The 20,961-nt window shown below is 33.2% G+C and overlaps 1 protein-coding gene across 1 annotated transcript in view; it reads right to left on the bottom strand.

Annotated features, from left to right (window-relative positions):
• The window catches only part of LOC117179588 (protein obstructor-E-like), a 26,740-nt gene extending 12,428 nt beyond the window's left edge, over positions 1-14,312 (bottom strand). Inside the window, exon 1 of the mRNA XM_033371549.1 lies at positions 14,112-14,312. Coding sequence (XP_033227440.1) covers positions 14,112-14,163 — 52 coding nt within the window. The 5' untranslated portion in view covers positions 14,164-14,312. The remainder of the gene's footprint in view (positions 1-14,111) is intronic.
• Positions 14,313-20,961: the final 6,649 nt, after the last annotated feature.

Raw genomic sequence — 20,961 nt, 5'->3', positions numbered from 1 at the left:
AAGAACAAGTAAATTGGACTCCGCGTGAAAAACTAGAACTCATCTTCATAAATTTCTATACACAATTTATGTGGTTGCATAACCTATGAAAGTCGAGTGGCAAATGTTTCGTTCTCTAATTTAGAGAAAACGAACTCAAGAAAATTCTACCTGAGAGTGGTAATACGTTATACCGACACGTCGCCAGTAACATCCACATTCTTTGAGTGAATTTCCTTAGGTATAAAAAATGAGCATAACAAAATACATAAGTTCTCTTATTTTGCAAAGATAATTGAACCTATTCTACTCTTCGGAGTATTATAGGTTCTAAACACTACTACGCACATGAGAATTCGTTGTCGCCCCGCAGACAATTATTATTAACGCGTCAAGCTAACCTCAAACGTCAGACGTGATTAATTTATGAATAATTATGTGTCTTCTTTCTTACAAAAAGTATCTTGCATGTCAAGGAAGTAAACGTATTTTCATTCACGCGTATTAACAATACTCCCCTTTGACTCGCGGTTCACGCTCGTCTGTCCCTCGATATTATAAAGACTCCGTGTGTAAACATTTTCTGGCACTGGCCCAGCCTAGATTAAGCCATTTCGTTTCTAGTCTTGACACTGACCAGATGGTCTGGCTTGGGCCTGGCCAATAGTATATTATTATTTTTGACTAGCACCCAGATTAGACCAAATGATCAGTGGCTGGTTATTGGCTGGTCCACTACTAGGTTATGATTTAATATCCACTAGTTGGAGTCCGTTGAGTTGCTGGCTCGAATCCTTTATTTATTAAATGGCTTGGAAAAAATCATTTTTCACTATGAGTGTATTGAGAAAATCAGCGACAAACCTCAACCAGACCAGAATGCCAAGACCACTAGAAAAAAAGCCGTGGCTTGATAGTGTGAATTGTTTATTTTTATTTGTAGGCAGCCTGTAACTTTTTCGTAATTTGACCAAAAGAAGTTTCTGATCGAACTTGGAACTTTTGTTGCTCTTCAATATTCGAGCAGCATCAGTCTTAGGGCAGAACAGACCCTTCAGATTAGGCAGTCTAGATAAGGACAGATCTGAGCCAGATTTAAGAGCATACTCCTAAGATGTTCTTCCACATATGGCTGGGGTTGCCTCCTAGTTACAGAACATACTAATCATGAGCATAAAAAATTTTTTAAAATATACTTCTTATGATAAAAAATGCTAATTATTTATTATTTTGAAAAAAGAAGAACAAGTAACATTTAACGTACATGAACTAGAAACACGATTTGGTTGATAGAAGAAAATTGTGGTTGAATCAAACAAAATATTTAGTTGATCATAAAAAATCAATTGCATATTTTCAGCAAGAATATTTATAACCTAATAATTCAAATATAAGTTTTTTTTGTGCTAGACAAGGCGTACAAAATAAATATGCCAAGGGCGTCTCGTACAGAAATTTCCTTTCATGCATGCATTATTTTATGATTATCTGATTCATACATTGTGATCAGGATTTTAATGGGTCCTGACTAGCTTTACCCATTTCTGACCCGGCATCTAATGAGAAAAATAGAAGGGACCAGACTATTCCTGCAACGATGTTTTAGCCGGGCTCTATCTAGAATCTCTAACTAGGTCGTAAATGGCATATCTTTCCACTGTCCGTCTGGCCCCTCTATGTTTCCAGTACGTTTATAATTCGGCACTCTAGCATAATAATTTGTTATTTTTCACTAGATAATAAGTTCATCTTTGTTTAAAATAAAAGAGCGTTATTAGAAAAGGGAAATAAATAAATTATATAGAATTTATTGGTCATATTCACAATCCCTATTTAATATATGTATTAAATGGAATGAAACAAAATTATCACTTACACTTTATTAATTACAAATTTCGGTTGTCCTATTTTTATTAAAAAACTGTATTTATAAGTGATTAACTCTTTGATACTTTGCATGTAAATTGAAGTAATCAGTTTCTGACTACAACTTTTCGGACCTTTTATCTTAATAAGGAACCAACTTAAGCCTCGGTAAAATACAAGATAGGAGCCTAAGTAGACGTAAATAGTTTTTCTAGTCGTAAAAAACGAAAATATTAAAAATAACTTAAAGGGGCCTGACCAGAACTCACTAGCCCAGTTTTTCAAGTAAGATTTTGACCACTCATCTAATTGAAACAAACGGATAAAACCAAATACTTTTATCGTTCAAAGCAAACTAATGTAGTCGACTGAACAAAAACTTTGTTTATTCAACAAAACTGAATTCTAAACTCAACCAAATGCGACCATATAAAAGAATCTAATGAATAAAGAATTTTTTTCTGCCTGTACTATTCTCAATCAATTCAAATAAATTAGTTTTTACAAGAACGGGTGATCAATTTAACAAAATGTAAAATGCCCACGCACCTCAAAGTATCCACACCTACTCAAAATAGTTGCATTGTTCTCAATTTTGCATGGCACAATAATTGCCAGCATTCATTGGAAAGATTACACAAATGAATAAAAGGATACTTTAATTACAATCTTAGAAAAATTATTTTTACTTCTTAATTTGTTTCAACTCATAGAGAACATACAATTCAAAGCATGAAAATATTTTAGAAACTTCGGTGGAAATTTTAAAAACCATTTGATAAAATTCTATGCAGTTACATGTTGCAAAAAATTCTAAAATGAAATATTTTATTTTGAAATAAAAGTTTTCTAATTTAAATTTGAGGTAGTGTTTATGTGTATCAGCGAAAACTTGATATTTCTACGAAAATTTCGGTAAAAAAGTCCCCTTTCCAGGTTTTACCATTCGTGCCAAAGTAATAAAAATCCTTGTTCATTTAAATTTTAAAGATTGCTGTAAGTTTTAAAACAAACAAAAATTAGTTTAATAGTACATATATTTTATATCACTTATAAATTTATCGAGTAGTAGTTGACACTTGATCTCTTCGGATAGATGCAAAATTATCAGAAATAAATATAGAAGCATTTTTCGTTTCGTTAAATACTAATTTTGAAAGTTAAACTAAAAGATAAAATGCTAAATTCACGCCTGGATAAGATGTGTCTGGGTGACTGGTTTGGCGAAAGTAAAGAGTGCAAGAAAAGGTGCGATGTCTCTTTGGAACTGGTTTCTTCATTAATTGGAGGTGCTTGACATAGGAAAGTATGTGCGGTAATCCATTACATACATTAGTCGTTGGCTACTCAATAATTGTATTTTTCTCAATTTTATTTATGGTTAATATTGACTTAAATTTAATCGTGTATTAATTTTTATAGAGAAGTATTTGGTTATGAACATTACATTGAAATAAAAGATTTAGAATTGTCAATTTTCCTATATATTTATAATCGCCAGTAGATCTCTTATTTATTCTACTAGACCTCCCTTCAAGAGTTGATATTGCATCCTACATATTGATTGTCGAAAGTATTCTTATTCAAAAAAATTTAATCACAGTTGCGCTTCAATAAAAATTTTGAGCTCAAATCATACAATATAATGACTATTGAAAAATAGGGACGTAGCAAGATATCCACATTGTAGTATAAAGTTGAAAGTAGTTGATTAATTGATTATTTAAAATATTGCTCTCGTAAAAATAATTAATCTCTACTATCCTAATTTTTTTTCGAATTTATGAATGTAGTGAACATTTATTAGGGTTTGAGACTATATGGTTTTGAGTGGGATCAAACATAAAAAATAAAACAGGGGATTAATAACATAAATGAGTTCTAAATCTATACTTACAAATACGTCCGCGGGGAAAGTGTATCTATGTACAATAATTCAATAACCTTTGAAAGAAAGCTGTAATATTTTGTTCATTATTGACTTTACTTTCACTGCAAACAAATAGGTATGGAAACCTGAACCGTGCATAAAATTGAATGATTTTTTATCTCCGTGTGAGAATGTCAATACCAAATTTGACTCACTTAATGAGTATTTTGCTTCTTCACAAGCATTAAATAAATTTGCTGTCCCACAGAGAAAGGTTTATTTTCACTAGTGAATAAACAACTATCACTCATTTCATCAAATTCATGTTTTCGTCTTATACTGAGGGTATTACTTCCAGATAGTAAGAGAGATAAACAAAAGGCCAATCAAAGGTCCTTTCTTGTAACGAACAATTTTTTAAGCTGCATAAGTGTAATATTTAATATGTTAAATAACTTTTTCTTGTATAAAGAAAGTGATTCATTATTAATTAATTCGGATTTAAAAGCAATAAAACATACAGTCCTTATTAAGAAAATAACAGAAAAAATGCACAAATTGTGTTTTGCTTTCTACTTTTTAATGCCCATAATGTGAAATTTTATGTAAAACATTCCAACTTCACTTTTTTATGTAGAAAGCAATAATATTATTTTTATTAAATTCGTCTTCTTAATTTTTCTTTAAATTATATATATATATATATATATATATAATCCAAGGGAAAAAAGAATTTTGCTGCATCGTGCATCGATGACAATACAAATATTAAGGTTATTGTCTAGAAGATTATTAGAATTAAATTAAAACAAATTTTTAATCAGGTGAAAAATTGTATTTGGTAACAGTCAATGAAACTATTATAATCGTGAATAAATCTGATTCAACAATTAATAATTCTCTATGCTTGTTATATTACCATTCATTTTTATTTTCTCGAGTCGAAACTAGGCATCTATCTGCTCAAGCAATCTCTTGAAAATCCCGAAACGATTATTGGAATATATTATAGTTTTTTAGATTGAGATTATATTGGGCTTTCATTTTTTCGAATCCTAGCTGCCGGGTACCTGATTTCTGATATCAGGAAAACCAAAAAGAAAAGTTTTTTCATATAATACCCTATAAAAATCAAAATCAACATTTGTTCTGTTTATACTGCTAACTTCGCATTGTCGATAAAGCTCAAGGATATTTGGATAAGGATACCTGGGTATAACTCGATTTCTCGAGTTCTCAAGCAGTAACTTTTTTGTTTAATTTCTCGAGATTTCTTATTCTTTAATAAAGTTATGAATGCGGTTGTGAATCTGCCTTTCGATAAAAACTATCCAAATTCGGATAATTTTGGTTATAGATTGTTTGCAAAGTTTTCATCAAGATGTAGATAAAAAGTATATCTCGGATTTACTGTGAAACCATTATAACTCGAAGCTTTTGACGACTGATTAAAACTAAAATTAGTACATTTTTTGACAATGAAATAATTGTGCATAGTGCGATGAGTTTAAATAAGACTATACTATAATTTGATTTTCATTTTAAAAAGACGTAACTTTCTTTTTTTTAATCATCCAAAGAATTTAAAACATGAAATTCTATGTCTTTTTAATATCAGAACTATATGAGGGAATGGTCTCATTTCCACCCATCGAGATTTAATTGCTTCGGAGCATGATTTCTCTAAGAAAGTGCAAAACTTTTTCTACTGCGAGATTTCTATTTTGAATTTTAAATGTCCAGAAAATTAGACAGAGCGAGGAGAGCGATAGTAGGCTCGCATAACCACGTGCGCGGTAAAAAGAGGTAATTCCCGATGTGGTTTCGAACCGCCTTGAGAGTCCAAAGTCAATAATAAAGTCTATCAGAAATAAAACGTATCGCGGTGGTTGGCATGTGGAAAAAGTAAGTAAATACTAAAGTAAGGTGGGAAGTGTCCTGAAACTGCGCTCCCAAGAGAGCGCGCGCGAGTGAAAGTGCCTAGCCTTGACTTGCAACCTTCACTCGGGGCCCTCCTACCATATAAGAATCATTCGATCTTTGCATATTCCTGTTTGGTGGTATTATTCTGACTAATCTAATCAACTGCGTTAATGTTATCCTTGGTCGCGTCTTCTTTCCTCGTTCGGAGACTGATTAGGATTGGTGCATATGTGTCGCATTGGCTCTTAAACACACTTTTTTATAAATCACAGCTATCAAACATTTGTAAAGCTTTAAAAATGGAATTTGATTTATATAATCAGCTGTCAGAATTCCTAATCCACTCGTTAATATGAGCAAGAGAGAGATACCAGAGGGAATAGAAAGAACTTTTTAATTGCAAAGGATCTAAGAGTTAAGTTTAAGTTTCGAACCAGAGATTCTGATATAAAGATTCAGATAAAAATACCTGAAAGTCATATGAAACAATGAACTTTTGGTCTTTCATTAAATTACGAAATATATACTATTAAAATTTTATTTCATGTGACATAAGACTCAGTTTTCCCTCAATGAATAGCCGCTTTTAATTAAGCTTATTACACACGTAGTCGGATAAGGCACATGGACTTTAGAATACAAATCTGGTTATGTTAAAATTCTAAATTTAATCATGATATTATTCGGAAAGCGATATTTTTGGTATTTTGTCAGAATATCAATTATGTTCTGTAAAAATAATATATGATTCTTGTCTTTTTTAAATAGTCAACAAACATCAGAACTTTTTTATTACGAAAGTTCTCAAGTGATTGGTTTCCCTTATCATTTTTAATCAACTTTAATCAAATAACACTGGCTAACATTTATTTTGATAAATAGTGTTGAATATGTAAAGGAATTTTAGCTCTGTGGCCGAAATTAATGTTTAAATAGTGGTTTTGGTAGATATTTTTTCGCAGGGTCCAAATCCGTTACTACAGTAATGCCCTGCAAAGAAGCAAGCGGTAACTACATTTAAAATTTTTCACCCATCTGGCAATTGTTTTCCATTTAAATATACACTCGAGTCGCGCTCCTGCGAAATTCAATACTGCGAACATCCGCTTCTGAATACGCCCCCCCCCCCCCCCCGATAGTGAGAACGACGCTATAACCCCTTGAACCCCACTACTCATTTCTACATTTGATGATTTCATCAAATGCACAATTCACTGTAAATTTAATTTTAATTCATAATCAAATACATTCTATTCATTTTAATAATTTTTAAAATAACGATTTAAATCGTCACTACAAACTGTCAGAATGTAAACAGTTGACATTTGAGCACAGTAAATAGTCGGAGGAGAGGGGTCCCCTCATGTGTTTTCACTATTGTGAGCGGACTTGCGCTAAATGTTCGCAGTACCGCGACTCAAGTGTGTCCGAAACAATTGTCAATGAGGGACGGATGGCCACAAAATGTAGTTAACTCTTTTTTGTTTTGCCCGGCAGCCCTATGATAGTAATGTCAGTATCGAGTATTACCAGAAATCCCCGTACTGTTTTAGCGTCATAACAAGCTACTTGTAAACTTCCGCCTAGTCACATTAAAATTCAAGCCAAACCTCTTCTGAAACGAAAGTAATTTCATCATCCATCGTTAATCAAGATGGTTAAGAGCCTTAGAACATTTCTTGATATTTTAGCTTGCAAGGATTCAATTCTAATATAATTCTTAATTGATTACTTTTATAAATTCCCACATATACAAATTTGTATGTACATATGCACATTTTCACGTAACCTATGAGTGTTCTTACAGCATTATTTAGCTATCAATCGCAGAAATAAATACTTCACAGAGACCTAAGCACGCAGATGTCCACATCCAGAAATTGCATCGGATTCCTTAAGAGTGAATGAAGCGTCAAATGAAATGTTCATTCGGCTCGGAAGAAGAGAGATTCAGCCTATAATAATTTAAATGCTGTAAAACTTAAAAGAATATTGAAGCCTTTAGCAACATCATTTCAATCTATAGGATAGACGGATATAATGCTATTAAGATGCCTGTATCAAAATTAATTTTTGAAAGGCACCAGTTCGTTTCGAAATGGATTGCAGCCCGAGAAAGATCTATAATACCATATCTAACTCTAGTGCCACTTTATAGATACTACTTGATAAAATTGCTTCACGATTCCGGCCTGATCCTTAATATTTTTCTCGGTCAGCGAAATGATCGATTATACCTCGAATTATGTTCTCATAACGGGATCCACTGATGTAATCTCGGAAATAATCGAGATTGAAAAAAGTTTTATATCCTCCACAGGGAAAACTAAGGCAAATCTCATTGGCATTCGTGTTGTTATTGCACAGATCAATCCGTGATGACGAGTTTTGGGAAAGTTAAAGGATAATGCCGCTGACAAATCTGTGCCGTAATGATTATAAAATTCATGAATCGTTAATTGCTAGCCCTAGAGCAATGTTTGCAGAGCTGTCCAATTTTAACTAGCGGACGAGTTTCTCTATCGCCTTTCACAAGGGTTTTTTCTTTTTGGACAAAATAAGTTTTTTCTAAACAGTACTTCTCGTGAAAAAGAACCCCATACATCTCTCAAAACTTCCACCTGTTCAACTTAAAGCATACATCACGAATGATCAACGTTCATGTAAATTGACCGGAGCTCAAGTAATGGCACAGGGAAAAACACTTTTACTTTCTTCACTGGCCTCGAGCTACCAGTAGCCCACGATAAATCATTGACCCTTTCAATGGCTAAATCTGTAAACTCCAAGCTTTCCGCTTCCTTTTTTATGACCATAGAAAACCTTGGCCATGAAATCATCCTCTCTTCCAAATTCTTCTTGTCAACTCAAAGTTCGTTCACTAATAAAATTTGCCTCGTTTGAAAAGTGTACCACAGAAATTCAGAATGAAATAAATAAGAAAGGCAAAACAATATTCTGAATACATCAGCAGTTCATTTTACTGAATTTAATGACCTTATCATTGATCCAATTTCGTCGTCAGGAATTATCTTTTCTTTGAAGAATTGGATGCGTAGGTTTTGGCTTGAGGCAATATCCGCGTGTAGGTGATCCTCGAGACATCTTTTAAGGCCTAGTCGATTACGTAAGACGAGGTTTGCTGTCGTCGAGGCACTAGGTTACTTTCCCTTCTTTTACGTTTACGACTGTGCAAAGAGTGAAAATACATTTATACAGCAGTATGGTTCGTCTAGTAATGTTTACGTTCCCTAGAAAATTCCGTACTGCTGTGTCTCGCCGAGGCGAGGCTGCTGGCTCCGCCTTTCCGTTATACGTACTAAACTACTATGTTATATTCTTTATATAGAGTATATATTCCTTTCGCACAAAGTGCAGCGTTCTCCACAAGATAGAGTGCTGATAAAACCAAGCAAAGCCTTTATGAGCCGCATACACCCCTTTTTTATACTTGCTGCATACTTATTTAATTTATTCTTTTTCATTCTTGGACCCAAATTTCACTACGTTTCTGTCATAATTTCAGGAGAAATTCGGGAGATGTTATGTAATTCGTTATCATTTCATGATAATTCGAGTCATCTTCATTGGACGTTGACACTAAATTTTATTCGCAAGAATAAAAGAGGTTGATGGTTAGAATAATCGTGAGAATAAAAAAATAGAAAATTTGAAGTGAAGTTCTATCCGTACCTTTATATACATTTATAACACTACCTTAATAAAATGCTAATAAATTATGTCTAAGATTCACCAAATTTTGTTAAAGTCACTTACTGTCGGCATTTTTTACTTTATTATTAATTAAACTTTCACATTTCTCCCAACTTATCCTTTCGGTATTCCTAAACTTTTATTAAGGCTTCTCATTGCCCAGGGGGTGTTTATCCTTCAAACTCTTGTCTGATTTAGTTAAAACTTGGTACCAAATTTTTTCTAAATATCTTAAATATTAGCTTCATTAATTACTTGTTATTTAAACAAAATGGAAAATACAATATGAACAATTGAAACTTCGACTGAATTCCAACAGTAAGAAATTAGGTTAAGTGTAGCGCCGTACTGCATACTGGCGTAAGTTCCAAAAGTCTACAGAAGATACAAATACTTAAACTTTTATACAATTGCTAAGCTTAATCGAACCGTGAAACGAATGACCTGGAAAAAGTATCCATCTCCGAGAAAAAAACTCCTTGAAAAAAAACCATATTCAAGAAAGCCCTTGTTAAATATCGGCGGGTCCCAAACAAGTCTATTTTTGACACACCAGAAGTTGCATAAGTATTTCTTCTTTGAATTAAAAAAAAAGAAGTTGCATTCGAGCTAAGCCTTAACTCTATCAAAGCGCGAATGAACATTTTAAAAGAAGTAACCACATCCGAGAAAACCCCGCATCTATGGTACGGTGCGTTTCCAAAAACGGAAATATGGACACACAAAAAGATGCATAACTTTTTTATTTGTTGAATTAATCAAAAAGTTATTCTGAGCTATTACTTAGCTCTATTGAATTGTAAAAAAAGAGAAAAAAAGATGAAATCACTATATAAAAAAAATACTAAATATAGATTTTGATCCACTGGACCATAATCTACCACAGAAGCATGACTCTAGGTTGAAATATTAATTCAGGCTAATAAAACGCATTTCCGAAATTTGGCACTTATGTCCATCTGCATTGCAGCCCCTTAAATATAAAATGTCACAGTAAAAATGTATTAGAATTTTTACACTAGCCTAGCAAGGGAAATGTTCATCTCTGGAGTGTCGTGGGACCGGTATCTCTAGAGAAAAAGGTTCTCTAAGTAGTTAAAGCTGTTGCTCTTGGTGGTTCGAAACCCACCTTAAACTGTAGGTCCCCCTCCCACCACCAATTAAGTGTGTGGGGGTGTAAAAAAGGAATAGGGAAGAAGGTACAAGAAAGCCTTAGAAGCTTTTTACTAATATATTCAAATTAAAAATGTATTCGAATTTTTACTGCCAAATATCTTTAGTTGTAATATGATTCAAATTTTAATACTTGAACAATTCAAGATCGATAGTCACTATAAATATTTCAACTGTAACTATTGAAATTTTAATTTCATGTTACCTACACCTATTTAAATAAAGTTATATTTCTATTCCGTCATTTTTTTGTTTACTTTATCATCTTATCACCTTATCCTCTCTACTCTCTATACAGGTGTTGACAGTTTTTAAATGAAAATGAAAACATTTTGTTTTATAAGTGCAAACATTTTTCGTCACTCAGAAAAATTTCCTCTTTTGTTAAAAGGATGCTTTTGGCAGAGAAAATTTTTTGCAAAAAATGTCACACAATCTTGCTGCCAAATAATTCCACTTGTCTAAAATAGATTTTCACGTGCTTCGAACCAAAACAGCAAAGATGATCACTGCTTCGCATTCCTGAGATATCCGCGTTCTCCCATCGCTGTTTGAAGACAACTCTTTCTCTGAGTGATCACAAACATTGAATTTAAAAAAATAAATCTGTTATTAGCTAAATCCGAATAAGTATCTTTTTTTAAATTTTAACTTGACAAAATATTATTTTTTCTAAAGTTAAAAATTTAGCCTGTATTATGAGTATTATCAGTACTCCTCGAAAACTGATTTTTATTTATATATTAGTATTTTCTAACATCAAATGTAGATACAAAAAGATGGTAAGAATTTTTAACCCATCGAAATAAATGATCTAATTTTCAAGATTCAAAAACATTAAAAAAACTCTAGATATTTTTTTAAAAATTAGCTATCATGATGGGTTATAATAATTTTTACACACTATTCTAAAATAGATTTCCTGAAGTTTTGAGTACACAACAAATACTCTAGCTTGATAAACGAGTCGCCGGGACATATTTAAACTTGGAACTTCGAAAAACTGCTTTTCGAGAAAAACGCATTTAAACTTGACGAGTATCATAGGCGTAAGTGATATACTTTTTCTTTGAACATGAAATATACCCACTTCCGGTTGCATTCGAGAAATTAATATATATCCAATAAATTTAACATAGGTTCTAGTATCATCCCGATTTTGCTATCAGCCTCTCAATATCTAAGAACCATGAACTTTTATTGCAACCAGTATTCATTTTCTATTAAATTAACAAAATCGGACCTTCAATTTAAGAACTACTTTTTCTAATATAGACATGTGTAATCATTATAATTTTTAGAATTGCATTCATTATTTAATAATATCGAGGTCTTATGAATATGTTCCTGTCAACATTGTTGGGATGTTGATAAGCTCCGAGAAAAATAACTAATGAAGTTGTACTGACAAAAATCAGGATTATTTCAACAAGAAATAAATTTAACTTTCATTAAATCAATCTATTATTTAGAAAGTCTAATACAGCAAGAAATATATTTCTCATAAATTGTTTGCCATTATATAAAATACTCTTTTAAAGCAATACAAATCGTATTTTATTAGTATCTGAAAATAATATAGGGTAATGAATATTAAAATTCCTATATTAAACAGTTTAAGCAGAAAAATTCTAAAAATTTAACCAATAAAACCAAAATATATTGGAATAACGTGATTTTTATTTTTGAAAGAGCCAACCGTAAATTCGAGTCAATTATTAGTTAGTAAGAATTTAAAAACTATTTCTGCTAATTGTAACTCGGTCAAAATCAATCTGATTTTATTTGCGCCATATTCAGAGTTTAAAAATTCTTAATTTAGCTGTATAATATCATTTCTCATAATTTATGTGATTGATGAATAATAATACTCACAATAAATTCTACTTAAAATAGCTGCTACGAACAGTTTACCAATAATGTTGGTTCTCTTCTAACAATATTCGTAGCTAGATCAATGACAAATATTGCTCTTTAACAATTCAATCTTCCCGTGTTATTTACAAAGAAAACTCATGCCAAAGATAAAATTTTTATAAAAAATACAAAGCTTCTACTAGGCTGAACAAAAATATTGGTCCTATATTCACCGAATTTCGGTGATCGTAGACACGGCCTTATGAATTTTTTTATTCTACTTTATTATCATCTGTATAGTTTCTAAAAAGTAGATAATCTAGTTTTCTATTCCTTTAAATGCAAAAATCTTAATAATTCACCTATGAATCAATAAAATCAATAAAAATCAAGAAATTTCTCTAAAGCTACTTTTCCTCTAATTTTCTCCAATTAGCTAATGACAAGCAGTTAATTTTATATTACCTCCTTTGAGTTTCATAACTTTTTCCGCTTCTCTATTTCACCGATTTTTTTCTATTTCATGATCTTTTTCGCAATATTTTGAACTCTTTCCTAATCTCCTTCTTGAGTGTTCTTTCTATTACTACTTTATCTGCCTAACAAAAATCCATCCATCTTTTCCTTTGGTATTCTAAGCCTCATTATTTTATTTTAACATGAACAACTCATCACAGACTCTCGCCTCGAATATCCGAGCCACCCGATTCTAATTGCATCTATTTAAGGTCTCTAATTTGCATTCAAACTATCTGACATAATGAATCCTTTCAAGCTAAATAATTTTTTTTCTTTTCAGTTTGGAAATGCAATAAATTAAGGAACTCGAGGTAATTACACAAAGTGTAAAATTGTGAGTTTATATGACGACGATAGAGAAGAAGAAAGAGAGAAGGACAGCGAGAATAAACTGCCGGCTGAGCTACTTTCATATTTTCACCCGCTAGGACGCGAGAGAAAGTTCTCGAGATGTGTGAAACCGGACGATTGCCCACTATTGTCTTTATGAAGATGATGCGTATGTAATTCCACCTAGATGAGCAGGTGCTTATATCTGATGACAACTAAGTAATCGACATGTGGGTCAACACTATGTCTCTGCTCTCTCGAATAGGAAACTTCTCGCACTTTTCTCAATTTTCCCTTTACTTCCTATTAAATCCATTTCATCTCTACCTGGTTCGTTATTCTATTTTATATTTCAGGCAACTGAATTTCTGCAAGTGACAGAAGATCGAGAAAAAACGTTATCGTTGATTAGCTTTTAATTAGAGCTAATTAAATTGTCACTCTGTTGGCAGAAGGTTTAATTACGATCAAATAAAAAGGAATGGGCATTCACTTTCTCATTCATTTCGTTCTTGTTTATTGATTGCTTGTGTTTATACTATGTAATTAAATAACTTTCAAAGAAACTGTAGCACTAAACTTTGAATCGCAGAAATTAGCATGTTAATATTCTGGAACGTCAAGTCAATAAGATTAATTAGTTGTCTGAAGAAATGGAGAGATAATGAAAGTGAAGAGTAAAAAGTTGAGAACTATAACTTGGAAAAGAAGAAGAGTAAAGAGAAACTGAATTAAAGAGTGTAGCTAATGGAAAGTGATTAAAGACGAATAATGAAATGAAAAATAAAATTATGAGTTACGGTAAGACAAAAGTAACTAAAGAATAAGTTAGTGAAAAAGTAAGTGTTGTTTAAGAAGAAAATGTAAAACAAAGACTTACCATGGGTGAAGACTAGCACCAGGAAAAGCGATGTAACTTGCTGTGGTACCATTCTATGGTTTATTGTGGCTTAATTGGATTCGATTCCAAATGTACCATGAAATGGTACAGGGCCTGCAAAAATTGACAGTCTACTTCAGAAGAATTGGAAGAAGCCTCGGTTGATGGGTTTTCGTGTCGGGACTGGTCACTGGGAGAGCCGTTTGGCTACGGGTCTTATATGAGCTCCCCACTCTTCTGGCCTGGTCTCTGCCTCCAGAGGAAGGCTTCTTGGAGTACACACTCGACTTCTTCGATGGTTAAGGATTCATAAAATAATGAGTTGCTCAAAATTATTCGTAAAGTTCCATGTTATTATACTTTAGTGTGTTATTAATATTATCATGACTATTAGGGTGAAGCAATTGAATCTTGATTTATGTTTATTCAATATTTGCGCTTCATGTTAAAAATTAAAAATTCTTGTTATTGCAGTTCGCTATAATTTTGATTTTTCTATATTACAATTTGCCCCAAATTCCTTTTTTCATCTGTTTCGTATACACCTGCAAAGGAACTTTATTGTCGGTTTGGAGTTATGTAGAGGGTCATATAGCCGGAGGAACTCCTAATATCTTATTCTTAAGACGAACACTTTGACGCACCCTTTGGGTTCAACCGTGAGTAGCCGGGGCATTTTTGAAGTTGGAATTTCAAAAAACCTCTTTTGGAGAAATGCACCTAAATTTTAAGAATGCCATTAGCGAACATTTTATGCTTTTCTTCGACCATGAAATATACAAAATCTCGGTTGCTTCCATAACATGAGTGTAGTCCCAAATATTCAGTATGGGTCCTAATATCCCATAATTTATAGATGCTTGTGCGCAGCCCCATTTGCCATTACCTTCACCAAATCATTAGGTAATAGAAATTACATTTTACCTAAAGTACATTCGGAATAAAACAATTTGCGCGAAATTCAAATTAAACATTTTGATTGGCTACATTTTAATTTAGTGACATTATTTTTATGCCGCATTTGCATTGGGCAAAATGAAATTTCTGGCATATAACGATTTTGTAAAGTGGTGACAAAGATATTGCAAATGTAGATGCTGCGTTTAGGAACTTCACGTATGACTTATCCTGGGTGGAGATTATGCAAGCTAGCAACCCGTGTGCCAAAATCTTCTGGCGTTCGCCCAGCCCAGACTACGCCGTCTGATTACCAGTCCTGACGTTGACCAGATGGCCTGGCATGAGCCTGGCCAAAAGTGTATCTTTTCTGTTGGCCACCCCAGGTCAGACATTATGGTTAGCTGCTAATTATTATTGGTTGTTCAGTCACTTGTTAATGGCTGATTAATAACTAGTTAGAGGCTAGACTTCTTTTATTGTTTTAATGACATGGAAAAAACCATTCTTTAGTATAAGTGTCCTTATCTGATCAACACCAAACCTGGACCAAACCAGGCTGTCAAGGTCATGTGAAAAAGAGTCTCACAAAAAAAGTTGTCTGCACGAGACAAGTGACTAGGCAATGCGAAGTGATAATGACAGTATACGCGAAAATATACATTCTTAAGTATAGCGACTTATAGAGACCTAATTTTTTCCCTAGTATTTCCGTAATGTTTCCCCTAGCTTGGGTAATTCTAGGGAAATTGAAGGCCTTTTTCATATTGTATAGATTTATATGGAAAAAATAACAAAAATGCTATTTCCTTTAGAGATTTGCGTGCTAGATCTAAATTTGAACACCTCAATTTTGGGACTTATTCCATTTTCTCTCTAGATGAAAAAAGTAGAAAAAGTCTATAGATTTTCTGGTCACACTGGCCCAACACAAAAAAGTTGTCTGCACAAGGCAAGTGACTGATTTCGCACACAAAACTCAAAAGGATGTGAGTGATTTGTTTGTTTTTCTCGTATACATCTATATAATATGAGAAAGACCTTCAATTTCCCTAGAATTAACCAAGCTACGGGAAACAGAAGGCACATTAGAGAATTTCTGTGTACGAACTAAGTTTCTACAAGTCACTACACTTAAAAATATAACATGGATGTGCCAATTTCGGTGTATAATAGTATCATCAAAATAACGTCAAGAATATGCCGAGGTTTCCCCCTATTTTTCTGCATCTAGGAGAAAACTAAGACGTGTACGAGAAATTCTGAGACAAGTTTTGGATTCAACTGCTGAAAATACATAAAGGTACCCTAGTCACCTGTCTTGTGCAGACAACTTTTTTTGTGGGCCTATGTGACCAGAACATCCCAAGATTTTTCCCTGCTTTTTGCATCTATGGAGACAATGGTACAAACCTGAAAATTTTAGTGGTCTAATTTAAATTGAGAGCACAAAACTGCAAAGAATACAGAGTTTTTATAATTTTTGCCATATAAGTCTGTATAATATAAGCAAGACCTTCAATGTTCCTAGATTTATCCTAGCTAGGAGAAACTGAAAGCACACTGGGACATTTTCGTGTATGAATTTGGTCTTTAAAAGTCCCACCACATGAGAATATGACATCTACACGTTTATTTTTCCGTATAGTAGAATTATCAAAATAATTTCCAGAATACCCCTAGGATTTCCCCTATTTTCTGCCAGATTCAAATTCAGCGACTTAGAATCCATAAAGGGAGCCTCGTCACTTGTTTCACGCAGACAACTTTTTATTTTGTGGGCCTGTGTTATTAACCTCATGTTGTCTTGAAATTCGTTGCAAATTCTTTTCTCAGCTTCTTTCATATTTTCCTTATCTTCTTTATTGGATATATTCGATTTGAGATTTGTAACCTATAAGCAATATATGGAGTATACACGCAATGAAACTTATCCAGGCATGCATAGTAGAAAGGCCAAATTTAACGTTGGTGACAATTTCTTTCTTCGGCTTTACACGCTCTAGATAATTTATTTGTGATGGTTTCGCTTTGAATATGTTGCAAGTAGAAGATAATAGTTAGCTTAATTTCTGTTGTAACTATGTGCACACTAATAGCCGGGTAATTGTTGTGGGTCTAAGCTTCTGAACTTGAGTCGAGGGGCTAATCACTCTCAAATCAGTGTAAACGTTAAAATTTAACGTCCATCTTACTGACGTTATTAACGTTAAAAAGAACGTTCGCGCCTTAATCGCTTTAACTGACTTTAGCGGACGCTCCTTATGAGCGCTATTTACACTAACCGCAGTAACCGCGCGCAGTGACTCTATTATCGTCCTGATATGAGTCCTTATATTCATTATTTCTTATGTTTGAGAAATTATTTTAGTTTGATTTCCTATTAGTATTTTCGTCGAGATTTTCGTATTTTGTTCCTTTCATTAATAATATATGTGTAACCAAACTTGTAAATATATGGAATTTGTTTTGCGAAACAAATGAAATACACTTTCCGCACCAAAAATAAAACTCAGGACAATTCCTGGGTTTTCCCGGATTTTTTCCAGTTCCTGGACGATTCCCGGATTTCCTTAAATTTCCGCACAGTAGACATCCTGTCATTTTATTTTTATTCATCAATAATTGATTATTAATTCATAAGATTTGAATATTTGATCCATAGTTTCCATTTTTACATTAAAAAAATAAAAATAAACAAATACATAAAAAGTAGTAATTATGTCTTACTCCTCAGCAAACGTGACGAAATGATGCACATGACGAAAAATCATGCACTGATGCAAATAAATTTCAAAATAATGCCAGTGATGCAAATTTTCACTTCAAAAACATGTCGACAACTCTGAAGGATCAACCCTTGCCTGCTATAAACTTATTTAACATAACTTTACCCAACAGAACCTGACCTCACCTAACCTGAATTAACAGAAATTTATTGAACCACACGTAAAGCTCTGGAAGCATATTTTCCCAGTAGCAAATGTGTGCTACATGGAATGGGTCAACTCGAGCCTAACCTAGAAATAAATCTAACCTAGCCTAACCTAACCTAACCTCACGAAACACAATTAAACTGATCTTAAACGTTAGCGTAACCCTTTGCATCGTTCCTTCGAAGAAAAAGGGACACGTTATAGCAGGCAGAAAATAGACTGAAGAAGGTCTATAAATCAATTTAATTACGATAAAAAGCAAGATAAAATGTAAACACGAAAGATAGTGTAAATATATCCCTTAATTTTAAGAAAAGCAGAGAGCAAAAAAAATTTGAATAAAACTCTTATTCATTTGCATTTTTAAGTTTCAGTTCTACATTTTAATTGATACAAATATTGTCAGGTTAATTGAAATGGGGTCAATTCTACTTGTAGTTCTAAGTTTCTTCAAATGAGTAATGTGCTTCTAAATTTTTAACCACTTGTAGTACAATGAAATGAATATTATTGTGTTACAACGGGAACACTTAAGTTAAGTTGTGTTGCGTTAAGAAAAATTTCGTTAGGTTCTGTTAAGTTAGATTCATTTGTAGGTTAAGATCGAGTTAACCTATTAAATATAGCACACATTGAAGACTGAGAACCGTACGCTTACATAGCTACACGTGTGGTTGAATTTCATTCGGCTAGGTTAGGTTAGGTCAGGTTTTGTTAGGTTAGGATAGGTTAAACCTCTATGTAGGTTAAGCCGAAGCTGAATGAAACGGTACCGCAAACACAACGGGACAACACAATGAGCTTAATTGTGTTACGAGAAGTTAAGTTAGGTTAGGTTAGGTCAGGTTTTTTTAGGTTAGGATAGGTTTGACCTCTTTGCAGGTTAAGTCCAAGCTGATTCAAACGGTATTACAAACACAACGGGACAACACAATCAGTTTAATTGTGTTTCGTGAGGTTAGGTTAGGTTAGGCTAGGTTAGATTTATTTCTAGGTTAGGCTCGATTTGACCCATTCGATGTAGCACACATTTGCTACTGGGAAAATATGCTTCCAGAGCTTTACGTGTAGTTCAATAAATTTCTGTTAATTCAGGTTAGGTGAGCTCAGGTTCTGTTGGGTAAAGTTATGTTAAATAAGTTGATATCAGGCAAAGGTTGATCCTTCTCAGTTGTCGACATATTTTTGAAGTGAAAATTTGCATTACTGGCATTATTTTGAAATTTATTTGCCTCAGTGCATGAATTTTCGTCATTTTTTGAGGTTTTGGCTCAACCATGACGTGATGGGTGATTTTTGATACCGAATTTGAATTCAGTGCCCCAAAATCCATAGGAATACGTGTTTCTTATTACCAGATCCGCACACTTTTTTTTGTGTGGCTGTTATAGTTAACTAATTACTCTCTGTTTCAAAATATTACGAGATACAAATTCATACAGTTAACACGCAGCTTTTTCATTGACGCGTTTTTCCCCTTCAAAATATTAGAAATACTCTGCAGTCGATCTGCTGTTGTGCCAGTGACATCACGTGGACTCGTTTGTACACGCAAAGGGTCGCTTTATGAGACAGCGCGATACACTATTTTTGTTATTTCGTACGTTATTCACGTTTCGAACGCTATTTTCATTCTCTTCTTTAAATTTGCGTTCGAGTTACGGAAAATACCTTATTTTCTTTACGATTCTTACTGATCTTTCTTAATAACGAGTTACATTAAACCTCGCATTAAACTCACAATGATTTCATATCGCCTTCATTATTTATAGTAATTCTTTGCATTAATTACACTGATTCGAGAGTGATTTGCCCCTCGGATTTATCCAAACTGTTTCTTCCGTGTATTTTACCTTCAATTATATTGTAATCATTCATTTTGTGAAAAAGAATCATCAGGAAAGTCATTGTTATTAAACTTCTGATTGTATTTTGTATCAGTTGACAGTCCATCGATGCCATATTTAATTTTAAAGTGCAAATAAGTGAACCTTAATCTGTTTTCTGAAATCGTAAAAGAGTCATCCGTAAAAGAGTCACGAACTCGTAGCTAGGTCTCGGATACGGGATAAAGAAATCCAACATTAAATCTTTATTTCTATGAAAAATGTATGGATAAATTTGAAACTTTACTACAAACGGTTCCAATTTCCTACGAACAGTTCCTGAAAATTGTAGGCTTAATTATAAAAACGAAAAAAATTATTTGTATGATTTAATTCATATTGATTTATAAATTCGCACAACTCTGAGGATTTGAACCCTCAAACTGCTGATTCAATAGTTTGCAAAGATAAACCATGAGTGCGTAAACACACGCAGCCATCGAGGTTGAACAATGTAGGTATAATGAAACTTCTAGCCACTTATCCGACGAAGTCAAACCTTACATACGCGTCCACATACGCACCGAGCGTGTGGGCGAGGATGTGTGCGGGCCACTTAATGACGAACCTACGTGCTACCCGAGTAAAAATGCTTTGACTTGAGTTCGAGTTAGTGATGTCTTGAGTTTGTTTCCAAGACATCGCTTTGTGACTGCGTCTCAAAACTGAGTCCAGACATAAGCCTTCGTCTTACTTTTATGGTCACGATAAGTGATGCGGCGTTTACTTGTCTCGAGTCAAGCTTTGTCTTGGGTAAGACAACTTTTACTTGTCTCAAGACGAGCCCTGTCTTGGCTTAATTGGTCGGGTAAACTTTTCTCAATAAGAACCTTTTTCTACTTAGAAATAAAATTAAAAGTAATGAGTACACAGTTTGTAATTATTAAATAATTATTTTTTAATTAAAAAATTCAGAATCTGTGGGTCTAAGTGAGTATCACCCTTAAAATTAAAAAAATTTAATTATAATTTTCTAGAAGAATGTCCTAAGCCGTTAGAAATACGAAGAAACAAACAACTTGTTCGGTTTCCTCGCCAAAAAAGTATAATATAAATGGAAATCCGTAAATAGATTAACTGAATATGTCCTTAATATAGAATCTCTAAACGATATTTTCGAATTCGATTGTC

This window comes from Belonocnema kinseyi, chromosome 9 (genome assembly GCF_010883055.1).
Source record: "Belonocnema kinseyi isolate 2016_QV_RU_SX_M_011 chromosome 9, B_treatae_v1, whole genome shotgun sequence".
In the NCBI taxonomy this organism is placed as follows: Eukaryota; Metazoa; Arthropoda; class Insecta; order Hymenoptera; family Cynipidae; genus Belonocnema; species Belonocnema kinseyi.
Note: the sequence above shows the minus strand (reverse complement) of the source record. Positions and strands in the feature narration are given on the sequence as shown.